This window comes from Podarcis melisellensis (genome assembly GCF_964234715.1).
Source record: "Podarcis melisellensis genome assembly, chromosome: 1".
In the NCBI taxonomy this organism is placed as follows: Eukaryota; Metazoa; Chordata; class Lepidosauria; order Squamata; family Lacertidae; genus Podarcis; species Podarcis melisellensis.
The window spans coordinates 57,245,552-57,269,189 of record NC_138528.1 but is presented as its reverse complement, the minus strand read 5'-3'; the positions used below and the strand labels follow the sequence as shown (position 1 = coordinate 57,269,189).

Genomic DNA, 23,638 nt, shown 5'->3' with positions numbered 1-23,638 from the left:
AAGCACTTATAGGAAAGGATTGTTATCTTCTTCAAATGGTGGTATGTGCTACCGTACACACAGGTGACCAGAATATTGCAAAGTAAGAACTGAGAGTAGAAGCCATTAATGTAGAGCAGGTAAGGCACCATTCAAAACCCTGACTTGTGTCTGACATCAATTATTAGATAATTATCCTGCACACCTCTCCTAAACATCTCAAGGTAGGAAAAGGAATATAAACAAGTAAGCCATAACATGCTATCCAGAAATCAACAGGTCTACAGCCACAATGCGCTAGTATTCAGCTCTGGAATGAACAATCTCTCCCCCCCCCCCAGGAAGAAACAGAAGTATATTGTTAAGTCCCTGTGACGCCTTGATATACATGGTTCCTTAAGGAAAGGGTATGGGAATTGAGGTCATATCCACAGAGGACTGGCCAGGTGGTACAAACTGTTGGACAAGAGTAGAGCAAAAGACTGCAGAATCCGCCCTCCAAGGGTCTCTTCTTATACTAGGCCTGCATGACAGTTTCTTGTCTGCACCTTGGTATGTGCCACTTGTGTCAGAGCTCCCGGGACTAAGGAAGTTTAGCAGTGCACCCAAGAATAAGCAGGAAAAGGAAACACTCTACAATACAATAAAATCACATTTATTCAGAAACCACAGAACAGAACTAGAAACTTGTTTTCCTTGTTCATTTACAGGGAGTAATAAAGAGATAATAACCTAAGGTATACTGTGAAAGGATAACGTCTTCTATTAGAAGACCTCACTAGTCTTCTCAGGTGACCTCAACAGTCCACAACACATTGACCTCAATCTTCTTTCTCTTCCTCCCCCACAACAAACACTGTGAAGTGAGTGAGGCTGAGAGATTTCAGAGAAGTGTGACTAGTCCAAGGTCACCCAGCAGCTGCATGTGGAGGAGTGGAGACGAGAACCCGGTTCACCAGATTACGAGTCCACCAATCTTAACCACTACACTATACTGTTTTTTATACAGTCATACCTCGGGTTACAGATGCTTTGGGTTGCGCGATTTCAGGTTGCACACCGCGCCAAACCCAGAAGTACCGGAATGGGTTACTTCCGGGTTTCAGTGCTTGCAAATGCCCATAAGTGCTAAATCACGCTTTGCGCATGCGCAGAAGCGCTGAATTGCGACCTGCGTGTATGCAGACATGATACTGCGGGTTGCGAACATGCTTCCTGCACGGATCACATTCGCAACCCGAGCGTCTACTGTATGTGATTGGGTCTCACGTTTTTGGCTGTACTGGTGTATTTCCGGTTATGAACATAATTTGTTCCGGATGTCTGTTCTTAACCCAAAACCATTCTTATCCTGAGGCGCACTTTCGCTTATGGGGCCTCTTGCAGCCGCTGCGTGACTTCCACTTGTATCCCGGGGCAAAGTTTGCTACCAGAAGCACCTACTTCCGGGGTACCGGAGCTCATAACCCGAAGTGTTCATAAGGAGGACAGTACGTAACCCAAGGTTCCACTGTATTGTTACTTGGAGTGAGACAAAACATGAGCCAGAGTCACATACAATACTACAGATACCTTCAGAAAAATGCTGAATGCAGCACACCAACAGCTAACTAGCAGTTAACAGGCAATTTGTAAGACCAAATTTATGTGCAAGTATGGGAGAAAACTATGCACATAGCTAGATATTTCTTTTGTTTCCACTGCAGTGGCTCACACTCCTGAATTTTCAAGCACTTTTCAATTTAAAATGCAACCTGTCTCCTCATTTCTCTCTCTCTCTCTCTCTCTCTCTCTCTCTCACACACACACACCCACCCACCCACCCACCGAGCTTTACTCAAAAATTCACATTTTTTTCATTTTAATAATGGATTTGGGACTGTCCTCCAGTCCAGAACCTAGACTCAATTCTTTTCTTTAAAAAACAAAAACAAAATACACAAATAAAAGCAGAAGATGTATCATAATCTATTTTCCTCCTGAAAGAAGAATACAGCACATCTGAAGAAAGCCCGTCTCCACTCCCCAACTCCCCCTCCCCAAAAAGTAAAAAATGCTTCCTAGAGGAAGTAGATGCTAAACAGCTGGAATTTTACACAAGAAGGAACAAGACCACTGAATAACATAAATAATTTTATAAGGCATAAGTAGTGCATAGAGAATAAAAGTGAAAATGATTATTTTGCAAATGAACAGTGAGAGAGATAAGAAGTGGGGTTCATTCCATAGCTTTACTGAAAGGCCAGCTCTATCAGACACCGCCTGTCCCTAAACTGATTCCATTCCGCCTTGTCATGATAATAACTACTATTTAAACTTTAAGAATTGGCCTCTGAGTTTCCCCACCTTCATCCCCTGGACACTTTTCCTTCTGTGCTGTTTCTGTTTTGTTGTAAGCTGACAGACAGGGACTATCTTGATTGTCAGCAAGCCACTCCAGGAGCCTTTTTGGCTGAAGACTGGGGTATAACTTTTCTCAAGAAATTTAAAATTAAAAAGATTTTTTTTTAAAACAATGGGTTGGGGATGATAAGTTGAGGTGGACAGTCTCAATTCTTCAAAAATATTCTCAAGAGATGATGCTTTTCTGGCACTTTACTTTCTGGGAAAAGCTAAACATCTGCCTCAAGCACCTGAAAAGCACAGAATCAGAAGTTCCTGAAGTGTTACTAGGAGCCACAGGATTCAATGCCATCTTTTGCCCTGCAAACTGTGACTTGAAGGAGATACAGTTCAGAAACCGTATCTTTATATAGTGAAATAAACTGCTATCCCAAAAGCTTACTGGAAAAGGGAAAACTTTAGACTAGCTAGAAGTATCAAAGCCAAAGCCAAGCAAGACAATCAGAAGTTTCATATTTCTTTGGCATGCCTTCCCTGAGGAGGAGAATATTTATTATTCCATCCAACTGAGGTCATTACTTCCTGTATGCTGTCCATCACTAACCAGAACACATAGCAATCCAACTAACAGCAGGTCAGTTTCTCCCTTAATTCTTTCTGCCTCAGTAGGTGGGGAATGAAGAGTAGCGGATGCACACAACTTGTAGAAAGCAGAGCCTTCCACCCTAGTTGTGGTATTTGAACTAAGAGCTTCTAAAGTCATATCAAATTCTATGAATGACAGTATTTGTGAAATAGGTGGCAAATTTGTCATTCTGGACAGAACACATTTCTTGAGCAACATTTCTGATGGGAAGGAAAAGAAAACACACCATGCTGCACTGTAAAAAAGGTAAAGGGATCCCTGACCGTTAGGTCCAGTCGCGGACGACTCTGGGGTTAGGAAGACATTTAAGTTCATTATGTGTGATTCTTGGACAAGATCTGATTCAATATTTAGATCTATTTCATATCTAGATACAGTCTCATTGCACCATTGCAATAAATCATGAGGAAGGTTTTGATGTTGATTTCAAACTTTGGAAATTAGCCATTAAAAGGGCATTTGAATATACCATTGCTATGGATCCAGTTCAAGAATATGGTGTAACAAAGGTGTAATTTTACAGAACATGAATATATCACTCTCTTTTACTTCAATGGGACTAACTTCCAAGTAAATTTTCCTAGGAAATAAATCTTAATCTGTTACAGTGAGGAGTGTCATTCCAGAAGGTGATCATGGGCACAAGTCAGAAGAATTAAGGATAAGTGTGCAAAAAGAAAAGGAAAGCTTGGAGGATTATCCTCTACTATTAGGAATCTGGAAAGATCTTAATTTAGTCAAAATATCAGAACTCTTAAGTACATTTACTCACATTCATATCTGTAGCCGAGGGAAAGCATCTGCTGGAAGGTCGTTGTTTAATTGTTGCCACTCTTGAGTCCACGGCTGCATTGTCTGGAATTCTTGATGGCTTGGAAACTGGTACTATTTCATCAACTTTATCTGTAACACAGAAATATTTGCTAAAATAAATCTAATTTGTCCAAAGACTGAAAATCTAAATAATGCAATGTGAAATTAAGAGTTTAACTTTTTTTAAAGATGCAAATAAAAAGGGGATTTTGGCAATTTAACAAGGCAATGCTTCAGCATCGTAAGTCGTGCAAGCCGAGCACTTTTATTGCTGCTGCGTAACATGCATGCTTTAGTTTTAAGCCTGCATGCATTTAATGTTTACTTAGTGTGACTCGAAAAACAATCCTCTTCTTCAAACCTTCAAAATGTGAAGGGAAAATATCTATATAGAAATGGAAAGAAAACCTTTAGAAATTTTACACCTCTAGAGCACTATTCCACACAGTAGTCACTAGAATGCTAATGAAATTTTAGACAATAATAGGTATTTTTAAGTGCTCTTTATGCTATTACTTTGTAACCTATTCCTGATGTCAGGCTATTAGACAAAACGATTTGGCACTGCTATAACAGCACTTTTTAAAGTCTCTTAAATATGCAAATACTTAATTTTCTATGGACTTCTAAATGTTAAATGAATCATACTTAGGTCCAATGAGTCAAGTTTCAAATCTTCATTAGAAACTTTGCTATAAGCCTGGCAATTAATATCTCAGGGCTAATTCTCATGGCCATGTTGTTAGTAGCAAACCACTTTCTAAACTCTGGAGTAGTATTTTCCTGCATTTGCCTATGAGGAAGTAGTCATGAAACATTTTGACCGCAAACTCAGATGGTGTTACTGTTTGCCACAAATGTTCAAAGAGTATGTTTGAGTGATGGCCATCAAATTGTGACCTCAAAGTCATAGTATGACCACTTCACTATGGATAAAAGGTAGGAAAACTAATCTGAGCTGGACAAATAAAAGCAGCCCGTCACAGACAGGGTTATGAAGAGAATCAGCCCTCAGTTTTAAGTGAGCTATAGAGGCCAACCACAGAAAATTTATCTCTACCCTTTGTAGCACAGGGAAATTTGGATCCAATAGGCACAATGCAGAATGCGACAAATTACAAACACAAACCAAAATAGAAGCAATCGATACAAGTGATTTCCTTTTAAGATGCAAGAGGAATGTTCAAATCTAGAGTTAGGCAACAACTGGATTATAGCATTATACAATGGGTATCATCCCTTTGTATTTATGTTGAAACTGAGTCATTTTACTGATCTAAGATCACACGTCAATTAATCCTCCACACTTGGAATAAGAGCCAGCCTTATACTATAAAAAATAGTCCTATATTCTTTCTTTGCCCCACCTTCAGTATCAATGTTCAGAGAATGCAGTCAGATTATATATATGCAGTGGTGTTTTTTTAACATTTAGATTATCAAAGCAAAGTTAGCAAAATATTCATCCTAACCACAGGGCCCTGGATACTCAGCATATATGCATACATAAAAAGTTATGTAACAACTGGAAGAGACTCCACCAATTTCTTTTTTTCATCATGTCCGACAACTGAAGACTTAAAGGCATCATACTTCTCAACTGATTTTTCTAGAATTAAATACAAAATACCTGCATTGCAAACTGCTTTAGGAAGAAAGAGAAACTAGCCCATTAGTTACCAACTCAATACAGTCACCTCAATAATTTTCTTCAGACAATTCCACCCATGCAGAGTGTTGAAATTAGAGATTGTAATTAGATATGTAGAGCATATTCATCTCTTAAGAGTGTGGTTTAGAATGGTATATGGGAAAAGGAAAATGGATTTTAATGTAGCACATCTAGTTAAATGCAGAGACGCTTCCTGAACCAGAGCCCTGTGTGTGCTGCAATGTGCACAAGGAGCCCCTGCATGTGTGGGTTTCTCAAATCACAGCAGTGGATGGAAAAGATCTATGTGCATATCTCTATGCATGTGATACCAGAGATGCCTCGACCACTGAAGTGAATGGAGAAGATCCTGTGGCTGGGTGAGATCAGAGCCCTTGTGCCCACAAGGGATAGCTGGATCAGGGCAATGGTGTTTATAGGAATCACAGTTAACTTCTCTACCTGTGAAGAAAATTGTCATAGAAAAGCAGATTCTTGAGTCACTGAGAAGGCTCAAGATCTACTGCCAACATCATGGAACTGGACAATGCTATAGATTATTTGTAAATATCAATATCTTTCAGTATTCTATTTTTTTTGCCTGCTTTTTAAAAGATTCAAATGTGATGTGAAAGATTTATACTCAATTTAGCAGAAATCTGAATTCTGTCTTTCAAACTATGACTAAACCTTTCCAATTTGCAGTAAAACATAAACCTTACAGGTTTCATCTTTGACATTTGGGTATGCTGGTATATCCACCACCAAGAGGGAAGATTTTGTGTTATGCCTCTCTAGTCCGGTAAATGATGCCACAAACCTTTTGTGATCAACAGTGAAAGATTTTGAAGATGGGAAGTATTTGTTACTCAATGTCTGCAAGTAATGTAATATTCCACATAAAAACTCATAACTTTTGTAACTGAAAAGACACACGTAGCCATATTTCTAGCCAGACAATGAGAACTACAGGGAAATAATGAATAGGCTTTGACAGATACAAGAAAAAAGCATGGGTATATTCACTTTGAAAATGATAAAAACCATGCATACCTCCATTATTTTGCAAGACAGTATTGGAAGTCTGATCCAAGCACTAGATCTGACTACAATATCAGTTTGCAGATATTCACTAACAAAATCTGATATTGCCACCACACATTAGGTTAGTGGGAAACTCTATCTTTTGTTGATCTTATTATTGTCAGCTCATTTTTCCTTGCCCTACAGCTTTTTCCACTCAAATGGCAGGTATTGCAACCCTTTCTAATCACAGATAGCTGAAACAAGTTGGAATGGGGAGGGGGCTTTGTATATTACTGCAAAGAATGAATTTTGTGCTGATTTTTTTTAATCGCATACTGAAGTTGGGATGCAGTATAACCCAATGAATTAAATGTATTAAATTTAGGGAGGAAATCTGGACTTTCCAACAATGGTTATGTTTGAACTGTAGTATATTTGTCAAATTCTGAATACCCCCCCTCCCCAATTCCATCACACTTTTAGAGTGACATAATGCAAATAAACACATCTTCATTATATTGTAGATCTAGGCTGATCTCAGGATGTTTGTGGAACTCCATGTATTTCCCTTTTCAAACATATTAATAAAAGCCTAATTTTCAAAGAGCTCTGCAGCTTGTTTTTGTTTAGGACTTTGAAAGCTACATTGGAACCTTAACAACTTGTGTTTCATACTTGCTTGTGACACTTCCCCTTGGTTGTTGTTTTTTAATGTAATTTTGCAAGAATGTGTATTCTTGCATCATGATTTTTTACATGCTTCAATTTGAAATGTATTTATTTATAAAGGCATCTATATATACCATATTTTTCCGTGTATAAGACTAGGTTTTCCCCCCTAAAAAATTATGTCAAAAATGAGGGGGCGTCTTATACATGGGGCCATCTCCCCCCATTTTCTTAAATCTGAGTCCCCCAAAATAGTCTTATACATGGAGGCGTCTTATAGACGGAAAAATACGGTATATTATGTTTAACAAACAAACAAGAAATAAAACAGGCACAGATGGGGCACAAGTGGTATGCAGGTGTGAAAGGTCATCCCTGACAGACCGGGTGCATTTAGAGTTTATGGTCAAGACAGCACACCCATGACAGCTCATCTCTCAGGACAGATATCTGAACCGTACGTTGTGCCTGCATGAGGGGTTAGCCCACACTAGCTGCATTTCACCATTAGCCCAGTCACTTAGCAAAAAGCAGCCACAAGCAAATATTTCACTAAGAAGCATATTATGGCTGGTTTGTACTGCAGCAAAATGCTTCTTGCTCTCAGGTTTTCTTCCGTCTGAACAAGAGTAGGTGGAAGAGATGGCCCACATGGTCCACAGCCTGTTTAGATACAGCCACAAACTAGGATTTAGATATGGGCTTGATAAATATGCTCTCACAAATATGCTCTTTAGGGAATTTAGCTCCAAAGTGAAACTGGAAAGTGAAGCAGGGCCTACACTGTGCCTGTAACAGTGGTGGTGACCACACAACCCAGTTTGGTGGTGAAAACAGGATGATCTTGAGTACCACTCAGAAGCCACTCTGTATTCCTTATATGCATCTAGATGCTTTTGTGTCCCGCTTTTTAACCAACCCTCACAGAGGCAGTCCCAACAGTAATAAAAATGCTCTCCAACCCATGTGCATTAGTTATCTGCCTAGTGTGCTAGGACCACTCTTAGCATCAGTAAATGAGGTGGCCTAAAGGAAGAGGAGAGATTTTCATATCGTCTGCAATGCAAAGCTGTTATTTAGACATTGTGGCACAGAACGCAACAGTGTGTTATGACTCTTAAATTCTGAGAAGGTCTGGCTACAAGGAAGGCGATTGCTTTGTTCTGTAAGTGTCTGTGATAGTATTAGGGATAGTTTCTCCTATGATATTTCTTTATGTGATTCACATATAATAAATGCATTGCTATTTTCCACTGTTTCTAAATCTCCAAACTTCACCATGGGATAACAATGTTGCTCGCCAAACCTTTTGTTCAACAAGGAAGGAGCTTTTGAAAGTGTAGTTCATGTGCCTAGATAGGTTTGCTGGCACAGTTTTTGTACAAGTCACAAATGCTGCAATATAGTCCTGGCATGTTGCTTATTACACAACCCAGCCAAGATATGTAATTTCCACAAAATAGGCAAGAGATTAATCTGGTCAGACCCACAGAGGATAATATTATTATCAAAAAAAGGCACTTACAGGCTAATCCCAACACCTCAGGCCAGCATGCCAGAAACACCAGGCAAAGACTGATCGAACACAATTTCTGAGGCGAATATTGCCAAGACCCACATACTTACCAAAAACTCCAGAATGCTTGCTCAGAGGGAAAGGGGGAAGGGGGGATAATGGAAAAAGAAAACTCAAAAAACAACTGTGTCCAGAAATGATTTGTATTTGTAAGAAAAGCAATGAATGTCTGGCACAGTGTAAAAAAATGCTCTCATGAAGCTGAAGTGAAAGAACAGAAGCAAATGTTCTTCAAATACCAGTAGCACACATTGTTAACAATGCAAATATAAACTACAAAATGTAAGACTAATCTAGTCAGCCAGAATACAATGTTAGCCAAATGTAAAAATGGTCAAGTTCTGCCACTCATGGCCTTATGGCTAAGAATTAAAAGGACAGGCACATTAAAAAAAACCCTTAAAAATACTATCACTAGTGTGATAAATTATTTTTTCTTCCCTCCCCCCTTTGCTTGGCGCATGGGCATGGGCAACGAGGCCCTTTCTGTTATGGCTCTCTGCATTCGGCCACTGCGACGAGGCAGTGTGGCTTGCAGTGTTTCTTGAGAGTCATTAATCCCTTCATCCCTTGGTAAGTATCCAGTGGGCATTGCCACTGCATCCTCACCAGTCCACGTTGAGGCACTCGTTAACTCAACATGAGGGGTGGCTCTTTGGGAGATACGTGTTTCAAGGACCTGTGTCCTTGGTTGTTTGAGGAAAGCTAAAATCTCAGACAGGTAGTTATGGATGGCTCTTGTGGATGTAGCCACAATGCCTAGCTGCAGCTCCATCCGGCCCATGGACTGTGACATGAGACCCATGGACTGTGCATGCTCTCTCTTGATATTTTCCAGCAGCTGTACAATCCTACTATTGGTTTCCATTAATAACCTCTCTCCCTCTGTCAGCTGAGTTTGCCCTCTCCAACCCCGATCCCTAGGGACAGGCTGAACACCATGGTGCTCTTCGTTCATTTCATCATTTCCCTCCACAGGAGAGTCACTCTCATATTGGGGAGTCCTACTGAGAGACTGATCCCCAGGAGATTGTATGTCCATTGTACACTGCGGAGTCCGCTCTGGTGTTGGAAATCCCTCAAAATCTTCCCCCAGGTTGCTGTGTGTTTCAGATGATGACAATGGCCATGGCCAACTCTCTGTAGTTCTGGCTGGTGAATCTTCATCAGAAGCTGGCACTGAAGATTCTTGCTCTTCTGCAGGTGTGGATGGTGAACTTCCTCTCTGGTGCCTGGGCTGTCCAGAAGATCCAGGAACCTCCCCATCTTGCTGCCCAGTGACATCTGGCAATCAAATAGAGGAGCAACAACCACTGTATCTGAGGCCAGGCAGATGGAGGAATCTACATACATCGGACAACACACAGAAAGAAGCCAGTTGGGAAACCAGAGTGTTTGTGTTTGGGCAAATAGTTGGGCAGACTAAAATTTAGAGACTGAAAAGTGCAAGTGGCACTTCATAAAATGCACACGGTGCTGCACCCATAACACATACAACTGTACTGGATCCCAAAGAACATCTTTCAATATACCTTATTGTGATTGTGACAGTAAATGTCTGTGAACCTAGCAAAAAGCTCACCTATGCATTGTAGTGATGTCACAGTCAGAAATCTCTGTGATGAACTTTGAGTCAACTTTCCAAGCGACCTGAGCTTCCTGTGGTGTCAGATGTGCTCCACCACTGGCTTGTGTGGCAACTTTTGAAGCACTGCTTGCTATCTTCTCTTTTGTCCGGCGATTCATCTCACCCCTAAACTCCTTCCAGAATTATTGCCACAAAATCTGTGTGGCAGTCAATCAAATTTATCCTGTGAACAATGTCTCTTAGGTCTTCTGTATGCATTCATTTCCTTATTGTTAATATTAAACTGAAAGTAATTATGCACAATGGCATTGTTCACCAGGATGTCTTTTGTTTGTCTGAAGATAAATATTTCCCTTGCACTTGCCTTGCTGACTCCTTGCCTGAGTACTTTTATAAAGAGTTATATAACACGTGTACAATTCAATTTACAAAGAAAGGTCAAGCATTAAATAAGGGCATTTGTCCATGTATGTTATTTAAATTCACATCTATTCTTAAGAAAATGTAACCCCAAACACTTTAAAATGATTATATATTGCATGCACTTCCTAACTAAGCAGTTACTTTATGCATTTATATATATTATGCAGGCTAATGAAGAATGAGAAAATGTCCTAGGTTGGGGGGGGAAATAAAGTAAGCCTTCTGCCTCTGGGACAATTTACCCATTCATATTTATCTGAGATGTCCTCTCAAATTATCATAATAATCACTTATTCAAAGTACATTTCCCAATTTTAAGCAAGATTTGTGTGTGAACAGCATGATTCTCACTAAGTCTACCTAGTAAACAAGAGTAACTACTACTAATCATTCCTGGTGAACTGGTTGCTCTGTGTGGTTGGTGCTAAGTAATTTGCACCTGCTTTGCAGAATCTCCAAATGAATTTGTATTTGGTTAGGTGTCACTCCTGCTCATTGACACACACCACATGCTGCTCTTATGAACTTAATTTGGAGTTGTGTATTTGCACCAGAGGGACACGGGTGTATATATGTGTCTGATTTGTAACAGTGTTCCTTATTATTTCTTATCCTTTGAGATCATCCATCTTATTTTAGTGGGAGAGGGATGTTGGGGGTGGTTCCTAGAGAAAACCATGGTCTCTCTCACCACTCCAAATCCTGAACCCCTCCAACCATATATTCATTTAAAGGGCCTTGTACATTTCATGATTCAATATAACTGAATATTTAATCTCAACATTAATTACGTTGTGAGTGCTAATAATTTCTCCATCTATTAATTAACGTATTCACATTCAAAGTATTCACACCTGTTTGTGTTTGTTTAGACTGTCCAGTTGCATGTTTATGGAAAGTGAGAATGAAACTGTTTGTATATAATATGCATGAGTTCCTTATGAAAATGGATGTGGAGACAGAGCGGCAAGCAAGCCTTGGATCTTCCACTGCATGGATACTTTGAAAAGGGACTTCACGAGACAATTTAAATGTAATACCTGCTGCTTTTGCACTTTAATTCCCACCTTTGCTCCACCAGCCCAGCGACAGCTGTAACCAGTGATTCCTATATCCCTCAGATAGATAGTGTAGGACCACAAAATCCACTTTTCAAAATTCTATGCTAGGGTACACATATAAAACAGGGATATTTTTAACCACATGAGCAAATGTCTGTTTCAAAATTCTAACTGAACCTCTAGAGCAGGGATGGCCAGCTGAGGCCCACGAGCAAGATGTGGCTCAGGAAATAATTTTATCTGCCTTACTCCCTGCTACATTTTAATCAGTAATAACATTTTATATAAAAAGGAAATTATTTTTTAAAAAGGTTGTGTGAGAAGCCTTTCACGTTAGCTGTGCAAATCTATGATTCTATCTCCAGGTTTTGAATGCAACAGCCCAAATCATGATCCAGCACACATGCACCATAACTATGAAACCACTTTTCCTAGGTCATGCTGAATACAACTGCTGACTAGTTGCGAGAAGGTCCAATTGGACAGCAAAATATACTCCCCTTCCAGGAACAGAATCTAGAGAACTGAGTGGCCGCTTATAATGCAGAAGTTGGCCATCCCATTCTAAAGAAGGGATGTTATTATTATTGGATATCATTGATCATATGAAGCCAGGCATTTTTCATATTTTAAAACTCTTTGTCTGAACCTTTACAATAGAACCAAATGGAAAATAGTAGACCTGATGAAATAATCTGAAAAATATAACCTATCCCACCCCCCATCTGATGTGTGAACATTGATATACAAATAAAATAATATTTTGGCATAGTTTGTTATTTATGTTGATGGTTCATTTGCCATTTATTGGTGAATCCAGTTTCCTGACTTGAAAAAAAAATCCTTATTGCTCAGAAACATTTTATTCGCTGCAACGTCTTCCTAAGCAAATAACTTCAGCCTCCCAATCAGAGAGATTGGCATGTGTGGCCAATCACACAAATAACAAACTGAGTAAACAGTTTATAAACAATCAATGGACTTAAATTCTGACACTGTTGTCGAATACTTATGAATCATGAATACATTCAAAGAGGTTAAGATGGGTTGTTAGACTAGCCATTAACAATGAAGGGGCTGAATCAAGAGGCAACATTAACAACAAAGAGTTGAAGCATCTCTAATAACTAGGATTTACAGCCTTTATTTAATATTATTATGGGGCACAGAGAACCTTAAGCTGATTTTCATTCAATGCAGAGCAACTGTGGCAACTTGGGATAATGGTTGACATCACTGTGTTATATGCATCAGGCTCTGCTTGAAAGGTCATTTTCTTGGTGTCTGCAAGTTGGCCTGATAAAATTCAGGACTTGGAAGTTGTTAAGATGATGGCACCAGTGCTATGTTGGTGGTGTGGAAGAAGTGCATTTGGTAATATGGAGACAATGGAAATTTGGTGTGCCTAGAAACTGTGCTGCTCAGCAGCAGGACTGAATGATCAAATGGCTTACGCTTCTGCACCATGTGACTAGAAATATTAAAATCAAGTTAACTTCTCTCTTGAATTAGGTGCCTTGATCTTGCATTGTTGCCTAGTTCTTCCCCAGGAGCATACAACAACTGCACTGCAAGGATCAACATGTAAACAAAATCAATATTATGTATTTATCTTCTAAATACTTTTCAGCTACAGATTTGGTTTCATTACGGGGGCACAAATCACTAGCTTGTGGTTACACTCAATGAGATGTAGAAATAATAATAATGAAAAGAAAATGAAGCAATTATTTATGCCCAGTGCAGATGCAACACTGTTGATCTTTTACTCATGGTTAAGAGACTGGGAATAAGCTGCACATAAGATCACGCAGGAGTTATTTACTGAGCTAACCGTAATGCTAACACTAACCATGATTAACGCTCAACAGCTTTACCAGGGTTTGCCAGCTTATTGAAGCCTTGCTTCAAATCCTGATTAATGCTTAGTGAAGTCAAGCTTTTAACCATGCTTAGTACCACTGCAGATTATTTATTTATTATTCTCAAAAATATTTGTCTTTCTATAGGAAACCAGCACATAAGCTGACACTACATAAAAACATGTTAATACAATTGCAGACAAAATGTGAGACTCTGAAATGAATTTAAAATAGGAACAAATAAACCAAAGCAGATGTAATGATAAATATAATTAAAGTTCAAAGGAGAAAGAGAGGAGAAAGAATGCCTGAGACAAAAGGAGACAGAGGAAAGAGAGGGTTAGATTCAGACCTGCTGTTCAACAAACCAAAGGCCTCCTTCTATTCACAAAAGCAAGTCAATTCCTGCAGAGGCTCCCGTAGGTGAGAGGATAACTTTTGATAGTTCCCCTCTCCCCCTCCATACCCATATCCTTGCTGTTCCGGAGGATCCCCCCAATCCTCTGGAGCAGATTTTGGAGAGCACAGAAGGCTCCAGGAGGAAAGGAAATATTGAAAATCATGTTCCAGCTTCCACTTGTGGGAACATCCACTTTGCATGGCTGCCCCCTCCCCACCAGGGAAGGAGGGGTGAATGAAAATCTACATCAGGAACAGGACGGGGGAGGAATAAATATCTGCATTGGGATCTGCTGTCCATGTGGATCCTGCCGCCTGAGTCAGATGCCTCACCTTGCCTCATGGGTGGGCCGACCCTGCCAGTTTGTGCAATTCTGCTCTGCGCAAACCTGTATCCAACCCAAGGTATCTGTGCATGACCAACTCCCACTCTCTTAACCATGGTTAAGAAATCAGCACCATCATGTCTGCACTCTGCTTCAGACCCCAACACCCTTACATACTACATCTACCTAACTGAACAATGTATTTTTAAACCGCTGCTAACTCAATCGTTTTCTTTCTAGACATACAGTGAGTTATAGGGTATGTGGATGCGTGGCTTCCTATACTATGGTTTAATCAATATTACATGGTTGCATTTTGTTCTGGCATGCCTACCAGAGTTCTCAACTATAAAGATGTATTTGAAAACAGACGGAGAAAGGGAAAGCAAGAGGACTGTGCCAAGAGCCTGGTAATTTTTGGACCGGGTGCTCTTTTAGATTTTCGTTCCATAGTGTTGTTGTTTTTGAATTAAAAACAAAAAACCCCAGACAATGTGTTTGGGTTCTTTTCAGCATCTCCCCTATAACATTATTTTATTTGTCAACTGGCTGAATTTTTAAAGTGTTGTGTGCAAAGAGGCAGTGTTAGACTTCTCACAGTCCCTATCCTCAATGTGATCAGATGCCTCCTTCGTTTCTGTGATTTAGTCCATCTGTGTCATACACCTGGGTGTATTGTTCTGACACCTCCATGTGCATGATACACCTCATAATTTTGTGTTCACTATTTGTAGTTTGCCTACTCCCTGCCCTGAAGAATAAGCTGCCTTGGACAGGATGTTTGTCAAATGTTGCCAGAAGTCAGGACTACACCAGCTCCATAGATGCTTGGGTAGGATCATGGTGCTGGCGTACTGCTGGCTACTTGAACATGGTTATCATGCTTCTAGTTTCTCAGTGAATGTAGGATACCATTTACAAGTTATTCGTGATATAAAAGCTACAGAAGAAACACCAAGGACAACTTAGTTCTAGGAAGTATATGGAAAGAGCACAGGCTACAGTACTTAAAATAATCAGAGGTTTCAGCTACAAGAAACATATTTAAATTGATTCACTGAAAATAGTTATCTCTTTATGGCCATGTTGAGTCTTACCTGCCACTTGTATTGGCAGCTGATCCCTCCCCTGGGAAGTGCTGCTCTCAAAGAGTCCTTCCTTTTGAGATCCCACCAGATTTTTCATCTCCACTACGGGATTGCTTTCTTTTCCTTATATATTCTTTCCTTTCCCCCCATATGAACAGCTGGATTGCAGGAGTAGGTATGATCTTCTTTGTTGCCAGATAACTGGAAAGTTCTTTGGGTACAATTAAATACAGCTAGCAATGCAGCAGCCATAGTAGCACGCTTGAGAAAGTTCTTGGAGCCGTGAATTGTTCCTCTGCACTTAGGCCCATGTTTGCAGCATGCCCCTTCTTCTTACTGTTCAAGCTGCTTTAGATAGGATGAAAGTTTCTGAATACCTAAGACAGATACAGATAGAAACTGTGCCATGCACAATAGGTTACATCAAACTGGGTGCAACATCCATTGCACCTTCATTCTGTGGCTTCAACCACATTATTAACTTCAGAAATGAACCATAACCACTATTTTTCATGTGTCTTGTTCTTCCTCCCAGTATACCCACCCAATGTACTAATGAAAGGACGATACATCACATGCTAGGAGATCTATGTAAAAGTAGAACTTGTGAAGCGTTCTAGCACACGTTCAGTTTTCCCACCAAAAGACACACAACTGACAACCTGAATCTTTAGGGGTTGACGACCCCATGGCCTGGGAGCCATTCACAAAATGAAAAAGCTTCGTATAAATTCTACCATACAGCAGTGCAAAAATGCATATTCTGAAAGGTGTTGTGTGAATCTGCATTCAAGTTCTAGACCACATGTCTCATGTCAGTGTAAGATTGCAAAATCCCAAGCGAAGTACAATTCAAGTGTGCTTTCTCCTTATTCAGAGCAATTAAAAAGAAAACTATTCCATGTTATCTGTGTTTGAAAGAAGCTAAAACTTACAAAAGGTACCTGCCTAAATATTAGAGCATAAATGTACATTAAAAAGTCATTTGTAAATTCTGTGCATATTTAGCTATTGATGGCTTTTGAAAGCACTCTTTTTGACAGACATTGTAGATGCAAAGCAATAAACATGAGCGTGTACCGTTAAGTTGTCTCTCAACAGCTTTAGGAGGGAAAGGGAGAAAGGCATGGCAGGGGGGAAAGAAGAGGGCATATGGCGTGTGATAAAGGAATAATGTGGCATGTTTCAACCAAAGTTAAGAATTTCAAGTCCAACTGATTTCAACTAGGAAACATATGCATGCTTCCTTAGAAGCTAATCCCACTAGGTTTACTTGAGCTGTGCGCAGGACCACAATTTTAAACATGTACTCAATTCACCCACTAAAATCAATAGGACTTAAAACTACTTTGCTGTGGCTGCTGGTATCCATGACATTCTTTGGGCATTTTAAATTTATGATAATTTAATATTGTTGATTTTGTGGGTGTTGCTAATTCTCATCAAGGCAAAGGAAACTTAAGAAATCTCTCACTCAACTGAAACATTTTCGAGTGAATAATTTCAAAAATAAATAATAATAATAATATTTTTTATTTATATCCCGCCCTCCCTAGCTGAAGCCGGGCTCAGGGCGACTAACAACATTAAAATAATACAACATTCTAAAATCATTTAATTATAAAATTAATTCAAATCAAATTGATGGCAACCATTGGGCTAGAGTTCTGTGAAGGTTGCCAAAGGAGGGAGTCAGGCTGTGCCCTGGCCAAAGGCTTGGTGGAACAACTCTGCGGAAAAATGTCAAGTCCCTCAGGGCCCTAGTCTCTTGTGGCAGAGTGTTCCACCAGATCGGAGCCACAGCCAAAAAAGCCCTGGCTCTGGTTGAGGCCAACCCAACCTCTCTGCGGCCCTGGGACCTCCAAGACGTTTTTGTTTGAAGATCATAAGTTCCTCCGTGGGACATACCAGGAGAAGCGGTCCCATAGGTACGAGGGATCATCAGAATATGGCTTCAAGATTAGCCAAAAAAACCCAACAACAGTAATGGTACTTTGGAGTGATTATGGCCAGGAGCCAAATACATCTGTGCTGATGTGATTGAAGTGCTTCTGTAAATACGTGAGATACTGCTGAGTTTTGCTTTCAGCTGCGGTCCTTTGCACTATGCTAGATACTCCACTGGACAATCATCTAATCTTCCTAAGAGGCTTCTCAGGGAGACACCGAAGGCTGCTGTGAAATGTGGAAACCGGAAATCTTGGTGTACACAGGGAAACAAGGCAGAAATTTTGAATTTCAGCCCAATATAGTCACCCAATGTACTTAAGAGCAAGATATAAAAGTGACAGCTTCAAATGGAAACTCACTTCACTTGAAAGCGCTCCCCACCTTGTTGTGGGGGCTGTCCAACATAGATCTATTCCATGTCTATATATACTTTAATTTAAAGTCTACATTGACAGGTAAATTGAGATAGTTTCTCAATGCATTGTGTACGTGTATTAGACATGACATCTCTTAAACAGCTGACTAGCATTAAGATGTAATTTTAAAATTAAGAAAAATGATTTTATAGCCTGATCTATAACTCAGTAAACCTTGAATATTTGCATATCAACCAGTATGGTTTCATTGACTAATTCAAAGATTGAAAAAGCACAAATTCAAGTGTTTAAGCTTAGATTGGTTCCAGAAAAGGATAGTCATGAATGGGAAAAGCAAGGGGGGGGGGAATGTTAGTGCTGTTTGAAATGTATGTAAGATTAACTTATTTGATTATAAAAAGAACAATTTTCCTCTTTTATTATTACATAAATTTTATTTGTTAACAAAGTTTAATAAAGCAAACTTAAAATAGTTACGGGTCAGACAGTTAATTACATTTGCTCACAAGAAATAACCACTGATACCATATTCAGTTTGTGGCTAATTTATTTAACATTTGCAAGCTTTTTACAGATGCCAAAAATGAATGCAATCGAATTATTCTTATTTTATATGACATTTTAAGACACAAAACACAGATTCTCTCCATAAGTGAAATGTATAACATAAAAATGTTATCTCAGGGGAGTCTGATATTTTGTACATAGAAATTCTGTAATTTACGAAAAGAATGCTACTAAAGATGAATTGATGGTATCAAGATAAAATAATCTAAATCTGGAATCAGACATAATGACTCAAATTCAGACACAAATCAAAGCATGATGTGATGCCTGAATTGACAACACATAGCCTGTGATTATCCAGCAAATCATATAAGAAACCATGGTATGAACTGGTCTTGCAAGCCATGGTTTCTGCTATTATGGTTTAGCATGATAGGAGGTCTTTCCTAGGGTGTGCACGATGCAGGAAAAAGTACATTGTTTAACTTCCATGACATTTTTATACAGGTGAAATTCAACTAAACCAGGAGGTAGAGAAACCACAATTGGATGTCTTGAGAAAACATCTGGAAGACACCTAAAAGCTAGTGTGATGTAGTGGTTAGTACCAGAGCAGAATCTGGAAGACTCAGGTTCAAATATCCACAGAGGAAAGAAGCTCACTGGGTGATATTTGGGCCAGTTAGTGCTTCTCAACCTAACCTATGTCACAGGGCTGCTGTGAAGGGAAGGGCAGGAATCATGTACTCTACCTTGGAGGAAAGGTGGGATACAAATGTAAAAAATAAATCAAATAAAGCTTTTAGACAGGTGCCTGAGTTTGAATTTAGAACTCTATACAAAGCATTTCTAGGACATACACCTTAACCACTTACTCTATAAGATAGCTTTAGTAACAGCAAAATGTAGAATTGATATTCTCTTTTCACACCTTTATTATTCATACATTATAAATATAACACGTGGCCTTATAAAACAGTTTCAACATACTAGATTTTAGTAAGAAATTCTATCCCATTCAACCCCCACTCCAAGAAACATAAAAGAGCAGAGAGTGCACTAGTAATAACTTTCACTATTAAAAGTAAAGGTCTTTAGTATAATGCCATTTATGTAGGATTACTCACAACGATATTTGGTTGTACGCAAGTAAATATTATTGAATTAGTTGGATTCAGGATTTGCAAGCCTCAAATGCAGTTTAAATAGGTGAATGTGGTTGCCTCACATTCTTGGAATTCAACATGGGATGAGACGCAAAGTAAGTAGGGTAAAAATAACAATACTCCCCCTACCCCGCATGGGAGAGGGAAAATAATAACTTTTCTGTCATTGTTTATTGGAAATAGTTTTCTCTTAATGCAGGCATGCCCCTACCCCATGCCTGTATTTCCTGGAGCCACAAAAGAGTGACTGAATGCATGGTTTCTGCCTAGCCACTGTCCTGCTATTTGTCCATGTACAGGACCTGTAGTCATGTGTGCTGTGTAAAGGTGTGTAAGTTACCTATATTTGCCCCACATGGGAAGGAACTGACATGATGTAGCAGAGCAAACAAAAGCAAACAAGCAGCTCTAACTCATGCTTTGTCTTTACATTTGGAAGATCAAACCATGGTTTGGGTTCTAAGCTACAATTAGTGCAAAGCATGCTTTGGTGTGAGGTCTGAATCAAGCCAAACTGTAAGATGAATGAAATTAAGACCGTGTATTGTAAAGTATGCAACCGTACAGCCCAACGTAAGAGGTTGACTATTTCAGATTATGCAAGAGGGCTTCTAAAATGTATAGTCTGTTTACGGGAACTGGGAGGAGATGCTTGCATTTCTTGGCACACCTCAAATCAGACATTGTACAGGATAGAATCATTGTACAGGGTGGGGTAAATGGCATATAAAACTAATACCAAATATTAATTCGAAAGCAACAGATTTACAAATCCTCTCACCTAACATCTTAACACCTATATACCTTTTATCTGGAAGAGGTGCAAATTAAAAAGGTATCTGGAAAATATGATGTGTGCTTCAGTAATCAGATTTCACTCTAATGCATGAAAGATAATATTTATAGATTAATAAATTATGCTATAATCAATGGGCAGAAACTAATGACTGGGTCATATTAGATACATATGCCGTACTTCAAGAATAGTTTTTAGTAAAAATATTTAAGACTTAGGGAACACAGAGCCACACAGGTTGAATCACTTGATATTCATTTGAATCGTATCTAGGGATCCATTAATTCTTTGCTGGCCAAATTTTAGACTATCTGCCTTTTGGGAATATTTACTAATATTGCTGCTGAATTAATTCTACTGGGAAGCTTTATGAACATACTGACCCCCAATCTCATCCTTCCTTTCTGTAATGTGGTTTCTGTTGAATGAAGAACCAAAGGAAAAGTCATTCTAAATTAGTCATTCCAAACAACCAGCTGCTAGGGATAAGATAACCTCATGATAACATTGTTATCTAATGCTAGATTATACCTTACTCCATCACATGGAATGACAACTCAAATCCCCAGATGCAGATGAAAAAAAATATTATGTGTGAATGTATGCATAGATGCTCCATATGTTTGTAATCTTACAACACAGGAGATATTTTACATTGCAGAAGCAACAGTTATTTTAGAAACACAGTATTTATTTTTCAAAAAAAAGTTATTTCATTCTGAAAACATGGAAGGTTTTCAGAATTGAGAAAATAAGTGGAAACAAAATGTGCTAGATTTGAGCCAGCATTCGAAGAGATGGAATTTGGAGATGGGGAATCAATCTTCCAAACATTATAGTAAGTTATGGTGCAATTCTGCAAACACATGAGCCAGCTTGTAGAACTGAGCAAGGCAAATGAAAACAAACTACAAGATGCCTAGAGTAATTTATTTTACAGTTTTAATTGGGAGTCAACATGACATTGTTAACAACTGAAAAAACAAACAATGTGGAATGGGAAGAAAAGGCCTTGAAAAAATAAGGAAGGAAATCAGGAAGAAAGGAAAGAAAGAATGAGAGAAAGGAAGAGTATGCTGTCCACCTCTCTGGTACCTTAAATAAGGCATACTGAAGTTTAAGTCACAGTGGCAGCATTACAGCACCTGAAAGACAAAAAGATTAAAAGCTTTGAAAATGCGTTCTGTGTGCAACCTTTAAATTCTGAAAATCTTAAATAACAAACAGTCTAAAAATATATAATAAAGTCTTACTCATCTTTCAGCCAACAATTTCCAGGGGTTTTGCTCAAAAATTTCACACCTAATGGCCGTAGTAATATGATTCTCTTGAATACTTACGATTCCATCACTTTATTTTCTCTTTTCCTCACTGGGATGGCAAAGTCACCCTCAATTACTTTTCTCTAGTGAAGAAAGACAATGAAGTGCTTTACATGTGGGGATGCATGACTAGTTATAATTGTATGAGTATTCTGCTCATAATAGACAGCAAGAACAATGGCAACATGGAAGCTTTAAAAGCCCTCATGTATTAAGGGCTGCAAACATTTTCAGAAGCACTACTAATTTTCACCACCTGATTATGAAATCATGCTGAATGTTTCAGAAATATTCAGCACCTGGATTCATTATCTCTGAGAATTCCCAGGAAGTACTGAACAGAACTTAAAAATTCACCCCTTGTATTTCTTTCCTCACTAACTCCTTTGTACCTCTTTAACAGATAACGTTCTTACTGATACATATTAGAAAACAAGTGAAGTCTGGTTCCTTGATATACTAATAAATATGGCTTAACCTCATTGGGATAAATGAACAGTTATTTAATAAATTTGCTAAGAGAAGACAGAAGATCACCCCATTTAAAAATGATTAAGTGTGCATTCAACACATCTCCACAAAACTTAAAACTGCATACCATGAAATAGTAATATTAACTCAGATTTTCATTTGGTGTCAGCAATTAATACTTACACAAATATCCTTCAGAGGATCCATGTTAGATTGGTAACGTCAGGAATATCCATATCTTTGACGGTTAGGTTTCTTTCTGATGACTTAAATAATTCTGTCCAAAACATCTTTCCGAGATTATCATCATATTTGAAGGTGTGAACACTTTAGAGCTGGTATCATGTCTGCTTTCACTATTTCTTGGTTGTGAAAGTCCTATGATCTATTCCACAGTGCTGAAATACCTGTAATCGCAGTGTGTAGCCTTTTCACATGAGGCCACTTTTCGGTCCCTATTACATTTTGGAATTCAAGTATTGGATTTAATTTATGTCTTAATTGTTTCAAATGCCATCATTTCACACTTTTTTCTGGAAAAAAAATGATACTATACCATGTACTATAAATATTATTGCTTTTATTATCAATGCCACTGATACTTTTTTTTAGAAGATACCACTATTAAACATTGTTTTGTTAGGTGAGTTGCATCTCGTCTTAAATTGCACTATGACCCAACCTAATGTTTCTACAGGCGATATTCTAATATTCTTCTAGAATTAAAATTTATACTCCCAAGAGAAAGATCAACAAAAATAGAGGAAGGCAAAAATATTCCTGTTTCAGAATTATTATTTGGCTAGCACCAATCCAGCAGTAAAAATCCCCTAAACACATATCTGATTATTCTTGTCACAAATTAACATTTTGGAAACATTTATAGATGGAGAATTGAACAATATCCAGTTTAGAAACTGTTCAGGGGGAAAAACCAACTAGCTAGGCTTAAAATCTCAAATAAGATCAAAGGAAACCTGACATTGCTTAATACAGTGTTTCCCAACCTTGGGTCTCCAGCTGTTTTTGGACTACAACTCCCATCATACTTAGCGAGCAAGACCAGTTAGCTATGCAAAACCTGCTCCCCCTACAAATTCCATACCTATCTGGTCATGTAAACCATCATTGCCTCATGATTTATTTAAAAAATCTATAATCTATAGATAGGCTGGTTTATTTTGTTGCTGTTTCATTTTTGAAAAAATGAATTAATAGGCTGGAATTCTTTAATTTAAAAATTCTAGTCATATTGTGCTTGTACTGGTGAATAATCATATAGCTTGTTGTTTGAGTATGTTTTTGTTTGATTCAGTGGGGATTTATTGGGCATTGCATTATCACAAGCCCTGATAAATCTTGTTTTCACCAAGACATTTTAATGGAATTCATTGTTCATTTCAATGGAGGTGCCCTATACCCATATGTCCTATCATTGGCACACTTAGTTTGGGTCTATCCGCTAAAATGAAGAAATCCTTTAAAAGGTTGGGAGACACCATACACATACATATACATGTATATGTGATCTCTGGATCGGTGCAAGGATGTATAGACATTATACAGAGGAAATATATTGCTATATAATATATTGTTCTA

General features: G+C 38.6%; 2 protein-coding genes across 7 annotated transcripts in view; both read right to left on the bottom strand.

The window, feature by feature from the left end:
* The window catches only part of SHANK2 (SH3 and multiple ankyrin repeat domains 2), a 334,933-nt gene that overhangs the window by 23,647 nt on the left and 287,648 nt on the right, over positions 1–23,638 (bottom strand). For 5 of the 6 annotated variants that reach the window (XM_081891148.1, XM_081891145.1, XM_081891146.1 and 2 more), the window contains one exon: positions 3,741–3,871. In XM_081891148.1, the coding sequence (XP_081747274.1) occupies positions 3,741–3,871 (131 nt within the window). Of the gene's footprint in view, positions 1–3,740; positions 3,872–4,106; positions 4,167–23,638 lie in introns of all 6 variants that reach the window. The other variant, XM_081891150.1, reaches the window with a different exon arrangement.
* Positions 7,295–16,518, bottom strand: LOC309358671 (uncharacterized protein). The gene is made up of 2 exons (XM_081892055.1): positions 15,460–16,518; positions 7,295–9,987 (listed from the first exon to the last, which is right to left on the bottom strand). Exons 1-2 carry the CDS (start codon positions 15,545–15,547, stop codon positions 9,131–9,133), a joined length of 945 nt encoding a protein of 314 aa, XP_081748181.1. The 5' UTR covers positions 15,548–16,518; the 3' UTR covers positions 7,295–9,130.

Coding starts and splice junctions, on each gene's coding strand:
- LOC309358671 (XM_081892055.1), bottom strand. CDS start 15,547: ATGAAAAATCTGGTGGGATCTCAAAAGGAAGGACTCTTTGAGAGCAGC. Junction 9,988..15,459: donor GCTGCCAATACAAGTGGCAG/GTAAGACTCAAC, acceptor TTTGATTGCCAG/ATGTCACTGGGCAGCAAGAT.